Below are 25,139 nucleotides of genomic sequence, written 5' to 3'. Positions count from 1 at the left end.
AAGCAGGTTTCTGAAAAAGGTGTTCTTTTAAAACTGGATGTGTTCCAATAAATTGATTGAGAAATAATAATACTGTATAGTCATTATAGCGTTGCTAAAAATGACTCATGTTGGCTCACAACCCTGAAGAAAAGCTCGATCTAAGTCACTAAGTCGCTGTGAATGTAGCCTTAGTTTCCTTCAAACTAATTCAGCTTTAAATACATTCAGTATAAGGACAATGGCGCGGCTGAACGTCATCAAACACTGCTCTGTTGTAAAGGTTGTGGACTTTCTTTCTTTCTTTTTTTTCTGTCATCAGTGAATTATTGCCCAGTCACGCGCACAGACACACCCACAGGCTTTGCATCCTGCGCTTTCAATAAATGACCAGTGGTCCAAACTCTCAGGTACAAGTAAGACACTGATCTAACGCTCTGTCGTTTTTTTCCACTATTTGGTGTATTTTTATCATAGTGTTTTCACTTGTTTTTGTGTGTTTTTTTTGTTCACTTGCGTGTGTGTGTGCGTGCGTGCACGTGTGTGCAGGGAGCAGCGGACACCGCTTCACGATCAGGTAAATAACACATTAATAACAAAATAACTTTTAACACACACACACACACACACACACACACAGCATCATATGACGTTATCTCACAGCAGCCAAGAGTGTTTTTTAAAGCAATGCAGGTTTACTTCCGGGTTGAACGGTGATGCAGCCGTCGAAAATTGACATTTGAACTTCATTTAAAGGAAACATTATTGAAACACACGCGAGACATTGATTTTGATTGAGAGTGACGTAAGAGCAACAACGAGCTACAAAAGCGCCGACATAGATCTCGCGCTACAGTGTAGCGCCATTCAAGTCACCCGCACATGTTGTCTTTGTATTATACTAACTTACACACGCTTTTAACTTGTCACAGGGAAAAGCCTCCGTCGTCAGTTATGGCCGCCATCAGCACCTCGAACACGATGTTCGCCTTGGACCTGTTCAGGACTCTGAGTGAATCGAACCCTCAGGGAAACATGTTCGTGTCTCCACTGAGCATCAGCTCAGCTCTGGCCATGGTTTACCTCGGTGCGAGAGGAGACACAGCTGCTCAGATGGCAAAGGTAAAGCACTGATCGTTTGTCCGATGGTTTCCATTAAGCATGATGTGGCAGCAGGACCCAGGTGCGTGGTTCAAAAAAAAGAAAAGGTGTGTCTCAGTGAACTTCGACCTCAAGAAACAAGTTCTGCATTTTTGTTTGCTTTCAAAAAAAAAAAAAAGAAGTGGTCGTTCCGCTTTTTGATTTGTGGTTTTAGTTCATGACACCTGTTTGCTTTTGGAAAATTCCAATTCCTTGCTTAACCCTCAATCTCAAAATCAGTGCAGAAACATAGAACTAGACTGCCTAGTCAGGACACACCTTTTTTTTAATTCCATTTTAGTCCTTTTTATAATTTATATAATTTTTTTTATGTAAATATTAGCATTTTAGCTCAATAGCTTCCAGGTCATGTGACTTAAAAACTCCAAATGAGTGCAGACACATAGTTCTAGACTGCCTAGTCAGGACACACCTTTTTTATTCCATTTTAATACTTCTTATAATTTTTTTAATTTTTTTTAAATGTAAATATTAGCATTTTAGCTCAATAGCTTCCAGGTCATGTGACCTAGGGGGTCAAAATCAGTGTAGGACAGTTTAGCTACACTTGCTGTATGAGACGCACCTTTTTTTAATAACATTTCAACACTTTTCATATTTTTAATACATTTTTTAAAATACATTTCATACAGTAAAATATGAGCATTGTAGCTTCCAGGTTATTTCACCTGCTGGCTCAAAATCAGTGAATGATCACACATTTGTTTAATGAGACACACCTCTTAATGTATTTGTTTATTATTTAGAAATACAAAACAAATCTTCACACTCGTATTTTTAAAATAAAGTTTTGGCACATTTAATACTCCCTTTTATTTTGAAAACCGGAAGTTTCCACACGCCGCGGTCAGCTCGCAAAAGTATTTGACATAAAGTCGGCAGTAAGGGCGCACTTGAAATGTTGGAGCGGCTGGCTCGACCACGGGAAAACGAAAGACGGCTGGCGTGACCGCAGTATCTTAACCCTCAATCTCAAAAATGTGCGCTCCCGCTAGTGCAAGTGCACTTAATACAAATTAAGTATTTTCTTTGTTAACAGAGATATAAAAATGATGAAAACCATTGTATTATCTTAGTTTAGGCCCATATTATAGATTACTGACGTCATTGTTGCGTAACATTTATTTTTATTTTACGATCTTTTGTCAATAGCCGGCCGGTGCGGACACGCGATCGTTTGCTATGGTTTACTTTTCAATAAGTCGTGGTGTGTGGTAACTGTCAGCTGAATATTTGTATGAGTATCATCTTATAACTAACTGACAACCTAATAACTTGACTGACAAACGGATCGTCAAGTCAAGTTTATTTATAAAGCACATTTAAAAACAACCTCAGTTGAACCAAAGTGCTGCACAGTTATTTGAACACAATACAACCACACACAACACGACAACAAATAAAAACAATAAAGGAATAGTAAGAGCTTAGTTTAAAACGAAAACTAAAATTAGAATTAAAAACAAATAAAATAAAAGTAAAAATAAAATAGGAAAGCCAAGGATTCTCGTCTAGCTGGGACTGAACGCCAGGGTAAAAAGATAGGTTTTTAGTAGTGTTTTTAAAGTGCTCAACAGACTGTGCAGCTCTAACCTGGAAAGGTAGACTGTTCCACAGCTTGGGGGCGCCACTGAGAAGGCTCTGTCCCCACGAGTAGAGAGTCTGGACCGAGGTACTGCCAGAAGCAGCTGGTTTGTTGACCTAAGTGCTCTGGAGGTACTGTGAGGCTGTACGAGCTCTGATAAGTACGATGGTACCAGACCATTAAAACACTTAAAAACAATTCATAAAACCTTGAACTGGATCCTAAAATGAACAGGCAGCCAGTGCAAAGATGCAAGGACAGGACTGATGTGATCACGCCGTTTCTTTCCAGTCAGCAGGCGGGCGGCTGCGTTTTGGACCATAATCGTGGCGTAAATGTGTTCTTCTTCTTCTTCTTCTTTTTTGGAGTTGACAGACTGGACGCAGCTTTCGCGTTATTCTGCCCCCTACAGTCTGAAGACGTATCTGCATTTAAGGGGTGTCCCATTTCTAAGTGACAAAATAACCCTCAACACTTGGTTTTGAGGACAGTTAAGATTAAGGGTTGAGCTTGAGGGTTAAGATTGAGGGTTAAGATAGGAATTGGAATTGGCCCCAAGTCATCGTTACTAATGGATGATCTGTGTCTCACTCGGGTTACAGATTTATGATTGAACACTGTTGGAGTCTTAACAGTGGTGTTACAGGTGTGACACAGTGAGATGAGTTTTTGACAACAAGGTAGTCGTGTGCATTGAATATGAGAATATCTTTGGAATGGACGACATTAAATTGATTGCCATATCTAACTGCAAGTTTCTCCCGTTTTAAAGAAAGATCAAGGGGAATCATACCAAATACAGAAGTGGCATGTACACTAAACAAAGTTGCTTCATCATATACGGCAAATACACATGGGTATCAGTAATGGTATGAATGATGATTTTCGATAAACACTTAAATACTGTGTTTTATTATGTTTGAAGGGATCTCAAAACCTCAAACCTGTGAAGTTTTGGGAGCTCTGGACTAATATCTGCATGACTTGTCAACTACAGCCACATAACATACATAACAAACATCTACATGTATTTAATCTACGACGGAGTATTAAATGGTCCTCATTTATATAGCGCTTTTATCCAAAGCGCTTTACAGTGTTGACTGACATTCACCCATTCACGCCCCACATTCAAACACCGACGGTGGAGTCAACCACGCAGGGCGACAGCCAGCTCGTCAGGAGCAATTAGGGTGAGGCGTCTTGTTCAGGGACACCACGACACTCAGCTAGGAGGCTACCAGCCAACCCACTCTACCTCCTGAGCTACCCGTAGCCCCAGTATTAGGGCCTCACATGAAGAAACACAATATTTTTGATGTGACTTTAATCTCGTCATGGCAAAAATATTGTGGCCCTAATACTCTAATAATCTCATAATCCCTTTCATACACAAAAATACAGTGTAGTAACACATGAGAGTTGTGTGTGTCTCCTCAGGCTCTGGTATTCAGCGAGGGTGAAGGTTTCCACGCAGACTTCAAGAAGCTTAACACGGACATAATCACACCATCGGCATCTTACACTCTGAAAACAGCCAATCGTCTTTATGGAGAGAAAACGGCCAACTTCCTGCAAGTGAGTTTTCAGCCTTCACTTCCTCAAAGGACACACGTACAATGACTGAATTGCTCACTTCGTGAGTCTGAATTACTGCATTCTCCGCAGACTTTCCTCGATGCTACGCAGAAGTACTACCATGCGGACCTGAAGGCTGTGGATTTCATTGGGGCTCCAGAGGCGTGCAGAGGGGACATCAACAGCTGGGTCGAGGAGCAGACGGAAAGTGGGTAAAACTTTCTTGGCAGTGGAAAAAAAAAAGACAAAAAAAAATAAACTTACCTGCAGTTTGTAATGCATGAAATCATTCGATGCGTCTTATGCAAATCCTTATTCAGTGGTGGCCTCATCTGTTTCCTTGCAGAGAAGATCACAGATCTCCTGAAGCCAGGAACAGTCAGTACGATGACGAGGATGGCTCTGGTTAATGCCATCTACTTCAAGGGGAACTGGCTGAACCGCTTTGATGAAGCAAACACCAAAGAGATGCCCTTTAAAGTCACAAAGGTGAAAAATCAGGGGCGGAGCTATGGGGGCAGCTGCCCCCCCCCCAACCCCCACTGTAGAGCCTTGCCTCCCCAGCTGCCCCCCTAACTTTTGTGTTTTAAAAAAACTTTTCTTGTGAAAACATCCGCGACAAGCTTTTCAAAGTAGTGAAACAAACAATAAATTGACCAAAAGTCAATAATTGTAAATATAATCTTAGGGCCCCTGACTCACTTAGCTACGGCCCTGCATCAAACGTGCAGTGCACTGTTCACAGTCTGGCTCACACACAGCGAGTCTGCTGCGGTGGCTCTGCAACACCAGCACAGAGTGGAGCGACTGCGCTGCCCCCCCGACTGAAGGTGAAGTTTAAACACACCAATTTAACTTAAAGTCACATTTATAATGACTTTAATCTAAGGTTATTCAGCTTCAGCGATAACAGCGCGGCCATTAATTAAATGTGAAATCGCTCGCTCGTGATTTGTAAGAGCGTTTTGCTCCTTGATTAGTTTTGATTTGAGTAAAGACAACAACAGCTTCATACAATATATTAAAACCTGTCATGTTTTAATCCATGACGTTTACACAGGATTTGCCGTTTAGCAGGATGACTTTACAACACACTACGCAGCAGTGTGTTGTAGCAGTAGACCTGATATAAAACCACTTTGTGTCACCTATCACACCAAAGAGTTAAACCAGGTGACATCCTTTACTTTTCTAAGTCGGAAAATAACAAATACAATAGCATTAAGTAGTCTAAACCGTTGTGTGTAATAAATATCTTCCGTTATCTTCGTATTTGTTATACGTGTTAGCTACATGGCCCCACAGTGTAGTGATACAAGGATAACCAGAGCTTCTCACATCACGTAAGAAAAGTGCACAAGAGAAAGAGAAGGCGGGAAATGAAGGAGAAGGTAGTGAAGTGGAGAGACCGGGGCCTCATGTACAAAAACGTGGCGTACGTCCTTTTCCACGCTCACGTTCAGATGCATGAAACGTGAAATGACCGTGGAAATGTGCGGTGCCCACGCCCAACTTCATGGCTGGCCTATGCACGTTTCTCCAGCTATTGTTCCTTTGGCGACACTTAGTGGTGATGCTGGGAAACTGTTAATAATGTGAAAACAAGCAGTCATCAGAGTGATGTGCACATCAGAGACACAATTATGAACAATGAACACCTTGCAAATGGTGCAATCCGACGTGAGCGAGTATTTAGGGAACGCGAGGATTTACTTGCAAACGATGATAATTGGCTCGTGAGCCGATTTCGGTCAGGAGTGAGCCAGTCAACCCTGAGCCGAGCCATGCCAGCTGTGTGGGACGGAATCATCCGAATGTCATCCAGGTTCATCAAATCCCCATACAATGCTGTTAAACAGGCCAACATTAAAGGGCAATTTTCCCCATTGTGTTCTGTAATCGGAACCCAGCTCTCGCTGAAAATTACGCTTTAATGTTGGCCTGTTTAAGTGTTGTATGGGGATTTGATGTTCCAGGTTACACATTGTGCAGTCAACACAATGACTGCACACATTGTCAAAACCTTGCTCAGGGGGGTAGCCCAGACCTTTTTTTCTGACCTAGTGGGACTCGAACCGGCTTACAAGCCAAGTTCCCTTTCCACTTGGACATGGGCTGCCCATAAACCTTTCCTTACTCTCAAAAAATCAACAAGCTAAAAAAAAGCAATTTTATTACAAAACACTATCGTCCAAGTTCCAAGAGGTGGTTGAAAGAAATGTGATCTTTTGCTGAGCAAAAACAAAATGTGAAGAGCAAATACAAAAAGCACTTAATGAGACATAACTATAGTCTAACTGCATGTCTCCTTTTTGTCAGAATGAGACCAAACCAGTTCAGATGATGTACCAGATGAAGAAGCTGCCCTACAACTACATTCCTGACCACAACCTGCAGATCCTGGAGCTCCCATATAAGGGAAACGAGCTCAGCATGTTCATACTGTTGCCCGAGGACGCCGACTCTCTACAGAAGGTACCAAACCTCCAATCTCTCAAAATAGCTTCATTTGATTTTCTTATATTCAGAATCACAGATAAACCCCTGCTGTGGACCCCAGTATGGAAGTAAATCTGTGCCATCTGAGTTTGAATTCGAATTTCTAAAACTTTTTTTGCATCGAAATTAGACTTTGAATTTAAAAAAAACCATCAAATTTCAAGCACTGGTTTTTTTTTGCCATTCATTTTTTTTTCAATGTTGAAATAAATTCAGTTGCAAAAAATTCGATGTCTCAAAAACTTCAGTTGCAAAAATGTCAATGTCTCAAAAAATTCAGTTGCAAAAATGTCAATGTCTCAAAAAATTTAGTCTCAAAAAATTCACTTGCAAAAATTCAGTCGCAAAAAATTAACTTGCAAAAACATCAGTTAATATCGAGGTCACCAGAGAGAAGCAATCGATCCCTGTCTCAATTCATCCAAATATAATTTAAGTATCTCGAAGCAGAGCCAAGTGGTCTCCTTTCTAAATATGGTCATCCTAATTAAAGTCCAGTAACTTTTATCTGTTTAAAACATCATCTTTTTGCTACTGGTTTGTAATATCCTAATTTTTCTGTGCTGTTTGTGATGACAGGGTCATCAGCATGATGACATTTTGCAGTCAGCCAGGCGCTTATTGCATTTACTCAGTTCGTCTGATAGACAACAAGGAGCAGCCAGTGGTGGCGCCACAAATCAAGTTATGAGGTTTAGTATTAAACTGTAATTCATGTATGGCCAATGGAGCGTACGTTGATTGGTGTTGGATGAATGGAGACAGGGATCGATTGCTTCTCTCTGGTGACCTGGATATTAACTGACGTTTTTGCAAGTGAATTTTTTGCGACTGAATTTTTGCAAGTGAATTTTTTGAGACATCGAATTTTTTGCAACTGAATTTTTTGAGACATCGAATTTTTTGCAACTGAATTTTTTGAGACATCGAATTTTTTGCAACTGAATTTTTTGAGACATCAAATTTTTTGCAACTGAATTTTTTGAGACATCGAATTTTTTGCAACTGAATTTTTTGAGACATCAAATTTTTTGCAAGTGAATTTTTTGAGACATCGAATTTTTTGCAACTGAATTTTTTGAGACATCGAATTTTTTGAGACATCGAATTTTTTGAGACATCGAATTTTTTGAGACATCGAATTTTTTGAGACATCGAATTTTTTGCAACTGAATTTTTTGAGACATCACATTTTTTTACACTGAATTTATTTCAACGTTGAAAAAAAATCAATGGCAAAAAAAAAACAGTGCTTGAAATTTGATGGTTTTTAAAATTCAAAGTCTAATTTCGATGCAAAAAAATTCAGTGTTAGAAATTCGAATTCAAACTCAGATGGCACAGATTTACTTCCATACTTCAGCAATAAACAGTAAACAGAGTCAGAGATAAACTGCTGAAGACATCATGGCACTTTAGGTGCCTGGTAGAGACCAAATGTAAATGCATAAAACACTCCTAGTCTATTTAGGCTTTGTCAGACAACAGTGCCATTTGGAGGCAGACGGGGGAAGTTGAGACAAGTAAAGTATAAAACCAAACAATCCAACCAGGCAGAGAAATCCATGAGGGGCAGGAAAGAGAGGTAGTCGAGAATGGAAGCCAGCAGTCAAAAGCCAAAGAGGCTACACAGGACAACAAACACGGTCAGCATCCGGGCGGTCAATCTAGAGAAGCACTGGAAAGTCTGGCATCAGAAGAGTGAAGAGCAATCTGGCAAGGACTGAATGAACTGCAGAAATGTTACTGGTGCTTGATGAGCAGTGGTACACGGGGTGAGCTGAGTTGGCTGATGAGGTGGGTGTGGCTGGCAGAGGAGGGGTGAATGGAAAAGTACTGGAAGGTGAGGCATGGAGCAGAACTGACAATAAACGGTACAAACATAAAAGAAACAACATTGCATATGCCATGAATCATTTCCTATCTTAGAAAGGTACAGTGGTATGCAAAAGTTTGGTCACCCCTGTAAATGTTCATGATTTTCCTTTATAAATCATTGGTTGTTTGGATAATATATTTCAGTTAAATATATCATATAGGAGACAAACAGTGATATTTGAGAAGTGAAATAAAGTTTACATGATTTACAGAAAGTGTGCAAGAATTATTTAAACAAAATTAGGCATGTGCATAAGTTTAGGTCATTTTTTTATTGATTTCAATACATTAAGCATTAATTATTAACAACTCTCAAATGACCTGAAAACAATGATTGTTCAACATCATGGTTTAGGGCAGGGATCTGCAACCTGCGGCTCTAGAGCCACATGTGGCTCTTCAGCCACTCTGCAGTGGCTCCTTTGTAGCTTTAGAGATCAAGGCGACAAATAAAAGTGTTTTAATATCTTGTGCAACATCCAATGTCGACGTAAAATGCAATATTCAGTAGACGTTTGGACGCGTCCTGTCCATCTTTGGATCCACATACCGTTTTTCTTGAGCACGAACAACATACAATCCAAATATTTGCTTCATTTATTTCAAAGTGGGTTCATTTTAATTTCTTTAGTTTGCCACAAACAATGAAACAATGGAAGAACCAGGTCTGGTCTACGGGGTCTAGAGGTTGGGTATAAACTGAACATGTTGTAGTTCTTAAATGTCATAAATGAAAGAGACTATTACTATTGTATAGAGTTTGTCTGTATAAAAACCTTTATATGTGTTATTATCTTCATCTTGTGGGTTTTTTTGCGGCTCCAAATGAATTTTTGGGTGGAGAGACGACAAAAATGGCTCTTTTCATCCTAAAGGTTGCAGACCCCTGGTTTAGGGGAAGGATACAGAAAGCTATCTCAGAGATTTAAGCTCTCAGTTTCAAACATGTTACATTGAAACATGTTACCTAACACATTTTAACACATTTATAACACTGATGCTTGAATAACGTTTGAGAGATACAATAAAACGTGTTTGCCCTGTTCCAGCTGGAGAACGCACTGACGCAGGAGAAGCTGGACGAGTGGACCAACAGAGAAAACATGGACGTGGAATCAGAAGTCATCGTTCACCTGCCAAAGTTCAAGCTAGAGGACGACTACGAGCTGAACAAGCCTCTGGCTCAACTGGGCATGAGCGACGTGTTCTGCTCAGCAAAGGCTGACCTGTCTGGCATGAATGGTGAAGGGGGACTGTTCCTGTCCACAGTGGTGCACAAAGCCTTTGTGGAGGTCAATGAGGAGGGCACAGAGGCAGCTGCAGCCACAGCTGGAATGGTGTCCTTCTGTATGATTAGGGAGGAGCACTTCACTGCAGACCACCCCTTCCTCTTCTTCATCAGGCACAATAAGACCAAGTCCATCCTCTTCCTTGGCCGGTTTTCATCTCCTCAGTAGACAGAACTTGCAGAGGAAGAAGTTGGCCACTCATCGTACATGCATGCACACATACAATTATTTTAACAAGGGCTTTATTTTCCGTGACGTTTTGCTAATTAACTATGTTTTGCACTGGATCATAAATGTAGCTGTTGATTAATGAAGTTTTAAATATGATTTAAGTATGATTTATTGAACGGTTTGGATTTTGGAATTAAAGATGGAAAACGGTAAAAAGGCCAGCTTATGTGATGTTTTGCCTGTGTAGGTGAAAATTAAACCGACATTTAAAAAAAGACCGTGCTGAGAACAGTTCCTTTGTTTAGAACCAATGATAAAGGTTCTCAGGGCCACACGGTAGAATGGTGGTTAGCACTGGTACCTTGCAGCAAAAAGACTTGCAAACCTGGTCCAAACGAGGGAGTTCTCCAGGTTCTCCAGTGTCCTCCCACAGTCCAAAATATGCAGATAGAATAGAATAGAATGCCTTTATTGTCATTATACAAGTTGTACAACGAGATTTACTTGACTTCACCTTGAAAGTGCATACAGCTAACAACGAGGAACAATAACAACAACAACAACAACAACCAGAGTATGGGTCAAAAGGACATTAAAAAGAAAAAGTGACCCTAGTTAACGTGAGGTGGGTTTTCAGTTTCAGCGTACTACATTAAAAGGATAAACAGCCATCAAATTCTTATTGCACAGTATGAAATAGCAGGTCTATAGCAGGGTTTAAATATAAAAAGTGCATTTCTATGAGACGTGACCCATAGCAGGGTATAAAAAATAATAAATAAAACTATTTCCACAGTATGAAATGTAATTTTTTTTACAGTATATGAAATATAGAAATATAAATATCACAGTGTGAGATGTGATTTTAGCAGCATATAGAATATAAATATCACAGAATGAAATGTAATTTTGCAGTATATAAAAATAGAAATATAAATATTTACACAGTATGAAAGTGATTTTAGCAGGGTACCATTAAAAATATAGATATTGCACAGTTTGGAATGTAATTTAAGCAGGATAAAAATCTGTATATACAATTAGATACTCTAAACTAGGAGAGTGGATGGTTGTTCAACCCTGTGTTGGCCCCGTTTTGCTCTGCGATGAAGTAGTAGACAATGAATGAATGAATGAAACAGGTTCTCTGCTCACAGGTCTGTGGAGCATTTAGAAATTCCACCTTCAATGTGATGAAATCAGTTGTATATTAACATAAACCTCAGAGGACAAAATCATATGCGAAGTCGAGATAAATAGCAGGTGTTACATACTAACAGCTAATAAACGGTACCAGATAGTGGAGAGTGTTGCGTGCTTCGTGCATCCGTAAGATATAACAATCTCCAACTCCCCTGGGGAGATGTAGGAGGATCGAGTCTTCGTATCACGGTTTGCTATAGTGAATCAAGTTATCTGTGTTCCATCCATGAGGGCTTTTTATATCCTCGTGCACGGGCTTCACTCAGAGCTACTTTGAATCAGAGTTGATTCAAGTGTTTTCACCTGTTCTGAAACTGAAAACTCAGAGTTTGACAGCTCAGAGTTGGTCAACCTAGAGTTAAGGTTTTAACTCAGAGTTTGTTGAACCCGCTTTCTGAAACAAGCCCCTGGGGCCAGTTACACAAAACTAGGATTAAGCCAGTGATAACCAGGATATCCTGGTTTAATCCCATATCCTAGTTTTGTGCAACAGGCCTCTGGTCTTACTGACGAACAAATATTCAAGATTCAAGATTCAAGATTTTTATTTGTCACATGTGGATGTACAAGTACACCCCAGTGAAATGACATTGCAAAACAAGCCCCTCTGTGCAACTGTGAAGCACTAATAAAATAAAATCAAATAAGATAAAGTAAAGTAGAGTAAAAATATAATAAAATAAAATAAAATAAAATAAAATTTAAATTTAGAATAATTTCCAGATAAATATAAAATATAAAAATATTTACAATACACAAGAATAAAAAATAAAAGCAGTAAGATGCAATAAATACCATCCAATGTTTCCTTTTTCATTGGTGGGTGGGTCTTCTGTGCCCCCTTGCTTCCAATTGGCTATGTTTGCGATGTATTCAAAATAGCAGTACTACCTCTTTGCCTTCAGACAGTGCAATGTCAACACTAATATAGATGGATGGATGGATGATGTAATGAGGGGCTGATGGTGTATAGGGACGATTTGGGCGACGCCCTACCAACATTTTTTGGCCAAAATTGAAATAATGAAAAAAAGACCAGTTTCTGGTTTCTGCCTTTGTTGATTGTACCAGTAAAAAACAAATGGTTCAAACATACCTTGGTCACACATACAGCTCAACTATACTGTTGTGAAAAACTGAACAATAATAATACACATGAAATACAATAAAGGGGGAGATAAAAGGTCAGGCCTTTATTTCTAAGCATACAATAAATGGTGACACATATATGTGTGTATATATACACATATAGAGACAAACAACCTAATCCCCAAATCTGCATGTGTTTGGATTGTGGGAGGAAGCCGGACAACCTGGGGAAAACCCACGCACACACGGGGGAAAACATGCAAACTCCTTGCAGAAAGACCCTTGTTCTGGCCGGGGCTCTTTTTGAAAAGTGTAAATAGTTTAGTTTGTGTTACACGAATAAAAATAATATATCATTAATTTATTGTACTCATTACATGGATTTGAAAGTTATACAACTTTCTGTGCAGAATCAAGCGTTTCGGAGCTTTTGTACGACTTCATTCGTCAAAATATCCACCAAAGTCCAACTGTGTTTGATTCAGATACCAGTGTTTCACATATCTACCTGGAAGTAGAAAGTAGAAGTGTAGAAAGATTTGTTGAGCGATTTCGTTGTTGTACCTCATGCGAGTGTAAAAACATAGAACTTTTATAGTTCTAATACTTTTTCTGTCACTCAGACTAATAAGACATTCAAAAAGTGTAGGCCTATTAAACACAACTTTTTATAACCTACAGGTTGATGTGAACTTGGAAGTTTGCAAAAATAAATTAAATTACTCACAAACGTTACATTGTACAGAAGCTATTGCTGTCACAGTGTAAATGTTTTTTTGGGGATCAGTATCACGTTATAATGTGATACTATATTATATAAACGTGATCATTTTATTATATAAACGTGATCATTATGTTTTATAAACGTGGTAATTATGTTGTATAATCTGCATTTATATATTTTAGCAGTTTGGCTATATTATTTAATAGTAATTTGTAAATAATTATTTACAAAGTGGCTTTAATTATTCATGAATTGCATACAAAGCACACTTCTGTGTTCATAATAAATGTCAACGAGTATTTTATTCGTCTCTATTATTGTCGCATGCAGTATGCATCGGGTGGTGACTTGAGCGTACTTGGGAAAGCCATATATCCCAGAATGCATTTCGGCGGAACATAGCAGGATAAAATACAAATATAAACCTGAAATAAATATTTTTCTGTGTCCCGGAACGCAGTTTTGAAATCATTTGAGGCGAGAAATTTGTCATTTAGAATCCAAACGTGGTTTGTGTAATAAGATATGACGTATTTATAATATGACAGCGGTGCTGTAGGAGGTGATCAGCTCCGCCTCTGTGGACGCTCGGTGCTCACAGTGCCCGGCACAGAGCAGCGTCACCTCGGCCTGTCGTGATGAAATGATCCGCTGGTTCAGACGGCTCCGTCATTACATACTTGGTGTGATCGATGGATTTGTTGTTGACATGTTGTTTTGTTTTTAATGCAAACGTTTTGACCTGAAAGTGTGAACTTTTGTATAATATTAATGTTTAATTTATTGTAACTTTGAATTTTAGATTTATATTATGTCATTGTATATGTATTTACATACAATGGATACTATTTTATAGTGTATAACATATCTAAAATGTGAAAATAACAACAATATATGTATATATATATATGTATTGTATATGTTCATTCATCAACACTGTAGGTGGCGGTAATGAGGCTTAAATGCTTCGCGCCACGCGCCATTCAAACAGTAGAACAAGGAAGTACACTGCTGTTCCAATTGAAGAATCGTGCTCGTGTACTCCCGTACTTGGCAAGTATGTACTTCAGTCGTACTTCTCAAGTATGTACTTTCCAAGTAAGCAAGTACATACTTGGGTATTGAGAAAGGCCACAGTCAATGAGTTTGCATGAGATACGCGTGTATAAATAAAGTTTCAACAAAAGTAAACGTCATCACGTCATCACGTCATCTCTCATCCAATCAGTGTTGAGGGGGCGTGTTTGTAAGGGTCTGCCATAGAGGTCTGCGGACTGCAGTTAAACCTACTCGGCAAATCGGGCAGACAAACACGTACAGGTGACAGTCAGGGACAAAATATTCTGAAAGCGTCGGTGGATCTTTAATCGTCGTCGTCGTCGTCGTCGTCATCGTGGTATACGGGTGAGAAACAAGCGCGTTTAGCCTCCATTGCCTTTGTTAGCTCAGTGCTACCAGGATGTGACAGTATACGAGAGGCTGTGTGAGCTACATGGATATAATAACAGTGCAGTAAATAAAGTTAGTCATCTTGTTGACGTTTGGAAAAGCCCTTCAGCCCGTCGTGTTGCTGACATTTCTTTTTTCTCACCCACACAGTTAAACATGTGTAAGCAGACGTGAGACGCAACAGCACATTAGACAGTGGTCGTTTTTTATTTGTTTAATGGAAAGGAGATGACGTGGAGTTTACCTGCTGCTGAATAATAATAGGGCGGAGTTCACCTGTTTCCGTGTCAATATTGTCATTACCTCACCACAGTACTACGAGTCAAGAAATGCAACTCACTCCACCTCCACCAAAACCAACACCTGGAGAAAAGTTACCTATTTATTAGTTCTCATCTTAGTCCAGGAATATGTTCTTGAAATGGGACTAAGCAGTTTTTCGGCTTTCAGCAACTCTTAACACATTATCTCACAAATGAGATTGAGACTGGCCATTGAATAGAATGCCATGTTATGTCATCTAAAGCTATTTGTCACAAACTATAGACACAACATTTCTTCTTCATCTTCTTCTTGAATCTGTGTTGTGTCAAATGTGCTCTATAAATAGTACATTGAGTAGGATTCTTCCTCTTCTAATGATGATAATAATAATAATAATAATTTCCAGCAGACTGTACACCGAGAAAATATATTTGTCTTCAAATATGTGTTGAGTTAGGGCTGCTCGATGATGGGGGGGGGGGGGGGGGAGAAATCATGATTATTTGAAACGATTACTTCCTCAGCAAGGAGAAGTGGCTATTATTATAATTACAGGTTAATATAATTGGCCTTGTTGTGTATGTAATTGCTATGGACGCTGTATGACAAAGGGTAACGGTTACGTTGTCTCATAAAGAAACATGGGTAAAAAAAAAAAAACTAAATATTTTTAGAACTACAAATAAACTTTCTTCTGTCTTTCTTTTTTTTTTTGTCAGACAGTGTTGTTGACGTAAAGTCGACAGATTCACAGCTAACCAATCAGAAGGAGTGTTGTTGATGACTTACAGTCCAAACTCTTAGTTGGCTCGATTTGTGTTTGTTTCCCAAAACCCTGTTCTTTTTAACAAACAAGAAAAAAAAAACTAGGAAATGATTACAAGACGTGTGGGGAAGATGCAAAGACCTTTATACGTATAAAACCTTTATACGATGCATGCTTACACATCAGTCTCCAAAAGTCTCTAAAAAACACCAGAAGAAGTCACAAGATTTGTCGCTATTCACTTTTTTTGAAAAAGAGTCGCTCGAGGTGTCTAGCATGAATATGCTAAAAAACCACATGGTTGGTAACACTGTTTGCTGAACTACGAGTGGGACATGAAGTCAGACACTGTTACAACATTAAGTGCTATTTTCAGAATATTTTATTTTATTTTGTAATAATTGATTTGTAATCGTTTGGAGCCATAACCATACAGATAGCATTGCACCTCTCAGTGTGCAGCCTACCAGAAAGTATTAGAAGAAGAAGAAGAAGAAGAAATTAAGAACAAAGATAAGTGGGACTATTGAGCCAGGACTGCAAAATGGAGATGACGCCATCGGCTGCTCACTCAGTAGCTCATAGTGATGGGATCGGCAGTTCATTTGAGTACACTGAATCACTTGAATCAGTTCATTAAAGTGATTCGTTCAAAAGATTCGTTCACCGAATCGTTCAGCGCTAAGCAGGAGCCCAGTGCCCTGCTACGTGACTCGCGTCCTCCCTGAGTGCAGTATGTTCGCGCCACGGGTCATAGAGTGAGTGACAGCGCAGACGAGATTCACGTCCTCAGCCACAGTTCTCCAGTTCTCTGTGTGTCGGGTTCGTTCGCGAATCATGACTGAGTCAGTGACTGACTGCGCAAACGAATCACAGCAGCACGGCAGACACAGTTCTTCTTGCTAGTTGGTTTACTACCGCGATTGCTTGATAAATTAACATTTCAGGACGGGGAATGGGGGGAAATCGACAGCGTATATATGGAGTTTTGCTGCCAACCTGAAACAGCGCTCCCGGGTTTTTTAATTTCAAATGCTCGTGCATTGCTGTTGTACTGCTGTGGTACACCAAAGTAAATGTGCATAGTCTGCAAACAATCGCATTGTTAAAAGAGTTAAGTGTAAAAAAAAAATTCCCACACTTTTGAAGACCGTAGACGTGTTTTTTTTGCTGTTTGTTTCTCGGTGCTCCCGCTACAGCTTGCCGCTGCAGTTGTTACGAATTCTTCCTCTTCCGTTTTAAACTCACGCGTCTCCGCGAAGTGGCGACGAGCGTTCTAGTGCATATTTACCGCCACCGCTGGACTGGAAGTGAGAGTTAATCTAGTAGGTTGTATGGAACGTGGCTTCAACAGAAAAAAAATGGCGGGGGGACGCGTCAGCGCAAAATATTTATTGCAAACCAAGAATATGTATATCACCTGATCATCTGTTGCTAATTTCCCAGAGGGAACCTCCAAAATGGATTATTCATAAATCATTGCTGTCACTAAAATGTCTTAATCCTCTCAGGGTTCACGTGGGGATAAAGAAAACCAAAATTTGCATGACTTTATTTGCATGACTTTATTTGCATGACTTTATCTTAAATGTAACTTTTTCTTGCAAAGTTTTAATTCTTTTTTTTAATAACTAAAAGCAATATATATTGTAGCTGAAATTGTAGCTGCTGAAATATGCCATCATTATAATCTGAAGACACTACACTGATGTACTGCCAGACATTTTTGTATTTTGTTTCACGTGCTGCAATCAATATGTTTTGTCTTAAAGGGCAGTTACCCTTGTACAATGAAAGTGTTGGTGACGGGAGGGAGTGGCTTAGTGGGCCACGCCATACAGCGCGTGGTCAAAGACGAGCGGGGCGCCAAGGAGGGAGAAGAATGGATATTCCTCTCCTCCAAAGACGCCGACCTCATGTGAGTGCCCACACGTCCTCTGACCGCCACTGAGGTGTCGCCACGATATACGCATGTCTTATGCTCTAGTTGATGACGTGTTCTTCAGGAACTGGGAGGAGACAAAGGCGGTGTTTGAGAAGCATCGGCCAACACACGTCATCCACTTGGCTGCTATGGTTGGAGGTCTTTTCCGAAACATGAAGTACAACCTGGCCTTTTGGGTACGTCTCTGTTCCGCAGTCGGTGCTAACAACTGTTGTGTAGCAACTTTAGGAAATGTGTTTGTTGTAGGATTTGTGTCAGGGTAATTTTTTAACGGGTAGAAAGTGCTGCAGCAGCTGCACAACAGTGTATGACAGAACCTTTAAGGATCTATGTCACGTTCGTGTTCTCAGATTTAACTTTTAGAAGTATTGTTATGGGGTGGACGATAGCTGACGATGCTTCCCAGCATGGCAGAATAACATATCAGCATCTACCGTCATGTGGAGGAAATTCAGCCTCTGAGGTAGTTTCTCAACTGTAAAGGGATCCTAAGAGCAAATCCTACATTGTGTTACTGTAAAAGTGCCCAGCTGTTCAGTCACTGTCATTAATTAGTACTGCATCATGAACTGTTTTTGTCACGACTGATACACCATGGGGGTTTTGTTTTCACCACAGAGGAACAATGTCTACATCAATGACAACGTACTGAGGGCAGCGCATGAAGTCGGTGCCGTTAAGGTCGTGTCATGTCTGTCCACCTGCATTTTTCCAGATAAGACCACCTATCCCATCAATGAGACCATGGTAAGAGTTTTATTTAAACAATATTTTTTATTGAGACCAAGGTACAAAAAGACAGTTTTATACAAAAAAATATTTTTTTAAATTATTATTTAAAGCTCACATAGTCTGGTCCTGTTGCACATATAGTTATGGAGGTCTACTTACATACATTACTTTACATTGTTTTTACGGTCAAAAACCTCCTAGTTGCTGTAAACGAGCCGATAGGAATCTCTCTTTTCTAACGCTGTTCCTCAGCCGCGATATATATCAGACTGAACTCTCGGAAGACAGAGTGTGTTGTGATTGGCCAGCCAGCGTAGAGCCTTCCCGACTGCCAATACCCGGAAGTGACATAATCAGCACACCCGCTCTCAGAAGCGCAGCTCCCCCCTCTGGAACGGTGGATGCACTGCTCCTCATTATCAAAACATTGTTTTAACAGTGTTTAAAAATAGCTTCTTCACGACTCCCCGCCGCAGTCCCTTTGACGACCTTTGACCCGGAGTCAGACCCAGAGTCAGAAGACACTGTCGCTCGTGAAACACCTCCACAACGGACGTTATTCTTCTTCTGCGGTTCAATGTATGCAACCGGATGTGCCCGGACTAGTGCCCGGAGCAGGACGATCTGCTGTTCAGGAGAACCGCTGTTTACGTAACCGGACCGGGTTTTTTCAGAGATCTCGCTGAGCCCGAGATTACAATAAAACACAGCGTTCTCAGCAGTGGCTGAACTGTTTGTTTAGAACCTTCAGGGCTTCATAAACAAGGTAATGACGCAGATACACACTAAAAAAACAGCGTTAATTGGAACTTCCGGTCTAGGTCCGCTTTAACACTGAACAGAAACTAATCCAACAACAACAAAATGTTTTTGTTTATCTCAAGCCAAGGATGCTAGACTGATTTACACATGACAGCAATGTGATGCAACGGTGCCTGTATTTCACAAATAATAAATGTAACTGTAATGTTAATGTAAAGCTATGTACAATCTGAACTTAGAGGGGTTTCAGTATTTACACAGCAATAAGGTGGCAGTGGCATTTGTTAAAGAGATGGGACATGGTCATATTTATTTAAAGCAGACAGAGAGTCTTGGCACTGCTGCCTCTGTGTTTTGCCACTGGAAAGACCGCAGTTTGCTGCTGCTTCCAGAAGTTTCACCCATTATCATTTCTTCAGTAGAATCTTCAGGAATAAAGTGGATAAAAGGGTTGGCAAGATATTCCAGAGCTTCATTTCTGGCCATCTTGGTTCAGGGTTTTTGTTGCACTTGCACTTACACTTCCTGGCCAGTGGGTGGCAGTGTATGGTGGGACGCACAGGGGTCTGGTTTGGCGGCTTATGTGCAATTATCAAACCCACTCTATACAAGCAAATAGCTGTTGAATAGCTGTCTACTGTAGTGAACCATACCGCTGCTGTGTGTGGCGCTAATGCAATAACACCAAAGTCCTTCATCCATCCGTCTTCTGCCAGTGATCAGAAACTGTTCAAGGTCATGACTGCATATCAGTAATCGGTAAAAATAGTTCAGTGTTTTTGTCTCTGAATGTGATTCACAGGTCCTTAACATTCAGAAGCGATCACACTGCCACCTGGTGTAAATAACTGACTAACTTCTCTTAATTGTCTTTGAATCAGATCCATAATGGTCCACCCCACGATTCTAACTTTGGCTATTCGTATGCTAAGAGAATGATTGATGTTCAGAACAGGTATGTAAAATGTATTTTGTTTTTTTATCATAATGAGGGGTTTTTTTTTTTTTTCTAGAAAAAGATGGTGGATGGTGCGGAGCCTTTCAAAATTCGAAAGGTTCCCTCGTTATTGTTTCATCTTGTAGTTACCTAAAGATAATATTTTGCAACGCTGACATAACCAACCCTGAGGTGGCTTACGTGGTTTTTACGGGTTTACGTGGCTTTAAGCTGTCTGACCGTGTTTCTTTACCATGACTTTATTGAAATATTGTTTACTGGCATCAATTTGATGTTTAAAACAGCCATGTTGATTTACCCCCTTCCACCACATTTTATTTTTCACAGGGCTCATTCCCAGGAGCATGAAGGCTTATATACTGCTGTGATCCCCACCAATGTCTTTGGTCCTCATGACAACTTCAGCATTGAGGATGGTCACGTGCTGCCGGGCCTCATCCACAAAACTTACACTGCTAAAAGTAAGTCAGAAGTTTGTTTCATAAAGAGAATAGAGACTTAATTGCTTATACCCTCATTATGTTACACGACAATCATGAGAATTTTTTTGTTTTTGTGGACATGTGGTCCCCCCCCCCCCCAACTAAATAGTAATTTATGATTCTCAGGAAAGTTGAATCTTCAAGCATTTCTTTCTTCGTTCATAGAGTACATCACGTGTCAAACGTGTGGCTTTTTCCACACAGCTCCGTCCCCATTGATCTACGACTCCGTGCGCGCCCATATCACCGATGCTGTCAAAAAACAAGTGAAGCAAACTAATTCGGAGCTTGCCGTCATTGCGGGTGGATTAAAGGTCACATAGAGTGGTCCTGTTGCACATAAATGTTAGTTATGGAGGTCTACTTACATATATTAACTTGTTTTTATGGTCAAAAACCTCCTAGTTGCTGTAAATGAGCCGATAGAAATCCTCTTTTCTGACAGTGTTTTTCAGCCGCGATGTTTCAGAGTGAACTTTCACCCCCAGACGACAGAGTCTTGTGATTGGCCAGTACTATCCAGCACATCCGTTCTCAGAAGCGCAGCGCCCCCCTCTGGAACGGCGGATGCACTGCTCCTCATTATCAAAACACTGTTTTAACAGTGTTTAAAAATAGCTTCGTCACGACTCCCCACCACAGTCCCTTTTATGACTTTAAGCCGGAGTCAGACCCAGAGTCAGAAGACACTGTTGCTCGTGAAACACCTCCACAACGGACGTTATTCTTCTTCTGCGGTTCAATGTACGTAACCGGATGTGCCCGGACTACCGCCCGGAGCAGGACGATCGGTTGTTCAGGAGAACCGCTGCTTACGTAACTATTACGGGATTTTCAGAGATCTCGTTGAGCCCCGAGATTACAATAAAACACAACGTTCTCAGCAATGGCTGAACTGTTTGTTTAGAACCGTCAGGGCTTCATAAACAAGGTAATGATGCAGATACACACCAAAAAAACAGCGATAATAGGAACTTCCGGTCTAGTTCCGCTTTAACTAAAGAACTCCAGCCGCTAGATATTGGTGTTACCCATGAGTACTGTGACAATTATGTCACAGTACATAATGATTATGATTTTCTCACATATTACATACTGCATCACAAGTTGGTCACAAACCGGAAAAACAACACTTGCCCCACTACAAATGCTCTACAAACAAACTCTCAAGGTATTAGACAAAAAGCCATCAAGTTATCATCACTGTAACATCATCCAAAAGCATCAATTATTGACTTTTGAAAATTTAGTGTGTCTTGCCGATGTTAGTTTAGTGTATATAGGGTAACTCAGAATCTGGCTGCTCCTCCATTAAAGGAGTTCATATCACTACGCCCAGACAACAAGAGAACAACGAGGACGACTAGCAGAGGTTACTGTGTAGTACAACACAGATGTACTGAGTTTGGCAGATCAGCCTTTTCTGTCAGAGCCACTAATTATTGGAACTCTGTACCAAACATGATCAGAGACATTTACTAGTTTTAAATTTAAGATAAAATCATGGCTTAAATCTACTCAATTATGCACCCACCAACCATGAATTCAAACATTAACTCACTATTTTGTCATCTTTTTAGTGATGTATCTTAGCACGGTTTTATTGTGTTTTGACATTGTGATTTTATTTTTGTTGTGTTGTGTTGTACTGTGTTTTGTGTGAAACTGTGGTATCGTTGTTGTTTGTATATGCTAGTCTTTTTTAGATTTATATTTTGTTTGTTTGTTTTTTTCCCTGCCCAGGGACTACAGATGAAATTTAGCTAGTAGCTAATTCTGGTAAGGCTGAGAGCCTTGCATTGTCCCTGTTAAATAAACAAATAAATTAGAAGACGCCTGCGTGAAGCTAATCAGCAAGAAGTCCCCTCAAAGACCCTTTAAAAAAAAAAAAAAACATGCTGAAGAGGTTACAATTTGCCAAAGAACACGTCGACTGGCCTAAAAAGAAATGGAGAAACATTCTGTGGACTGATGAAATTAAGATTGTTTGCAAGGGGCCATTGACAGTTTGTTTGAGGAGCCCAAACACTGAATTCAAGTCCACAGTTCACTCTGAAGACAGTGAAGCATGGTAGGGCAAGCATCATGATACGGGGATGTTTCCCCTTACTCTGGTGTCGGTGCCTGTTTATCACATACCAGGGATCATGGATCAGTTTGCACTTATCAAAGTACTTGAAGAGGTCACGTTGACCTTATGCTGAAGAGGAAATCCTATTAAAATGGGTGTTTCAACACGACAACAACCACAAACACACCAGTAAGCAAGCAGCATCTTGGTTTCCAGACCAACACAATTACATTTATGGAGAGGATCAGCCCAATCCCCAGACCGGAATCCGATAGAAAACTTGTGGGGTGACATCAAAAATATTGTTTCTGAGGCAAAACCAAGAAATGCATGAGTTGGAATACCTGTTCACAGGTGCAAGAAGTTGGTCGACTCCATGCACCACAGATGTGAAGCAGTTCTCAGAAACAGTTGTTACACAGTTATCTATTCTACATATTAGTTTAGTTGATTCACAGGGATGCTAAATCCTAAAGATTTTTCAGTTTATACAGTAAATATTTGAGTTTGTAAAGAAAAATGCAGACACTGCTATTTTTTTTGAACAGCCCAATATTAATTTTTCTTAATTTTCTCTAAAGTAGTTAAATAAATTATACATTTTTCTTCATGTTATGACTTAGAATATAATGTCCAGTGTTCCCAATGCATGGAAATACAAACCATTATAAGAATTTTGTGCTTTATTCGTGTTTTTAAACACACTATTATTTTGAACACAACTGTATGTATATCTATATCTATACGTGCATATATGGAAATCACTATTTCACCTATTATCAGGAGATAATAGATATATATGTACATATTTACATATATATATTCATGTGTTGTTTTATTCATTAGAGAAGGGGGAGCCTCTCGCCATCTGGGGCTCTGGCAATCCCAGGAGACAGTTCATTTACTCGCTGGACTTGGCTCGTCTTTTCCTGTGGGTATTGTGTGAATATCCAGAAGTGGCTCCAATCATCCTCTCAGGTGACTCATTATTCTTAGCGCATTATAGATAACGATATTAAAATGAAAAATGTAATTCATGCGCCTCGTCTGTGTTGCCGGTCGCAGTCGGAGAGGACGAGGAGGTGTCTATCAAAGAGGCGGCCGAGGAAGTCGTCCGGGCGATGGACTTTAGGGGAGAAGTTGTAGTATCCTTTACATCATGTGTCAAACTCGAGGCCCGGGTGTAATTAATTGGTCTTAAAAAATCGGTGTTAAAATAGGTCTATGCTGCTTTAAGGCACACGTTCATATTGTACACATAATAATAATAATAATAATGAGATACAGATACAGACTTTTAAAACTGTTAGTTTGTCAAGAAACACCATCGCGGACCGGGTTACATCTATAATGCATCATATTTGTAACTTGAATAAGTATAAAATACAGAAGGTTATTTAGCAATATGTTACTTACCTTTATTTAACATTATATTTAGTTACATTTATTCTGTATCACAGTTACATCAGGGTAACCATTATGCTGATGTAGCCCGTCGTGTTATTTAATCCGAGGTCGTCCTTAATTAAACTCAACCGTAATTAAAGGATTATTTAATGTTTCTTAATGTGTGGTTGTACGAGGTACTGACCTCAGCTACATCTATAGGACTTATTTTTCATTTTAAATTGTTTTTTTAAAAACAAGTGATCTGCATCCAGATGATTAGAAATAATGACCATTAGGGTAACATTGGACATGCATGAAAACAATATGTCAATAAAATAGACAAGATTCTGCCGTTGAAAAATCAGAGCAGGGATTTCCATTATTAATTATTAATTTGATTATCTTAAAGCTGGAGTCCCAACATTTGTTTCCAAACGAACTTATTTGTTAAAATTCTTTGGGATTAGCTTTAGAAAACTCGACGTTATTCATTTCTTGTGGTTTCCTTGACCTTTGACCTGTAGTACGACACCAGTAAAGCAGACGGACAGTTCAAAAAGACAGCTAGCAATGCAAAGCTGTGCCGCTACCTGCCAGACTTCAAATTCACACCATTCAAACAAGGTGGGGCAGTTTTTTTTCAAAGTACCGTATGTGATTTGTATGTGCGATAGCGGCCGGAAATTTAGAGGAAATTTGATGCGATTATTATTATTATTATTTTGCTCTCTCACTTCCAGCTTTGAAGGAAACGTGCGATTGGTTTGTGGCCAATTACGACACCGCCCGCAAGTGAAAAATCTGACAAACGATTCAGGACCAGTTGTGACGGGAGAGGAGGAGAAAACTCCGTGTTTATCAAGGGATCAATCATGGGATTAATTCTCCATTGCACCAAATGAGATTCATGATGGTTTGTGCATAGTTTTTAATTGTTGACCTATTGTTTTTAACTACATAATCCTGGTGCTGGCACACGTTTTAACCTCAGTAATTGTGTAAAACTTAAGTACTTAAGTAATTGAAGCATTATAAAACCAGTATGTGTAAAAAGTACAATACAAGGTTTGGGTTTTAAAGTTGGCTTTTGTTTTTTTTAGTAGTCTTGATTTGGCTTTTATACCCAGTATGTTTGTACTGAGCAAAATAAAATATTTATACCTAC

At 39.7% G+C, this 25,139-nt stretch overlaps 2 protein-coding genes across 2 annotated transcripts; both read left to right on the top strand.

The window, feature by feature from the left end:
* Positions 1-930: 930 nt before the first annotated feature.
* On the top strand, positions 931-10,137 carry serpinb1 (serpin peptidase inhibitor, clade B (ovalbumin), member 1; the record flags this gene model as incomplete). Its single annotated transcript, XM_083887472.1, has 6 exons — positions 931-1,101; positions 4,166-4,303; positions 4,394-4,511; positions 4,650-4,792; positions 6,623-6,778; positions 9,730-10,137. The coding sequence occupies exons 1-6, from the start codon at positions 934-936 to the stop codon at positions 10,135-10,137; spliced, it is 1,131 nt and encodes a 376-aa protein (XP_083743598.1). The 5' UTR covers positions 931-933.
* A 4,311-nt stretch (positions 10,138-14,448) lies between these two features.
* Positions 14,449-24,992, top strand: LOC310926568 (GDP-L-fucose synthase-like). The gene is made up of 10 exons (XM_083888731.1): positions 14,449-14,560; positions 17,408-17,553; positions 17,642-17,756; positions 18,199-18,327; positions 19,956-20,029; positions 20,360-20,493; positions 23,432-23,563; positions 23,651-23,730; positions 24,499-24,598; positions 24,715-24,992. Exons 2-10 carry the CDS (start codon positions 17,426-17,428, stop codon positions 24,768-24,770), a joined length of 948 nt encoding a protein of 315 aa, XP_083744857.1. The 5' UTR covers positions 14,449-14,560; positions 17,408-17,425; the 3' UTR covers positions 24,771-24,992.
* Positions 24,993-25,139: the final 147 nt, after the last annotated feature.

This window comes from Microchirus variegatus (genome assembly GCF_963457635.1).
Source record: "Microchirus variegatus genome assembly, chromosome: 4".
Taxonomy (NCBI): Eukaryota; Metazoa; Chordata; class Actinopteri; order Pleuronectiformes; family Soleidae; genus Microchirus; species Microchirus variegatus.
This window is presented reverse-complemented; position numbering and strand designations above follow the sequence as displayed.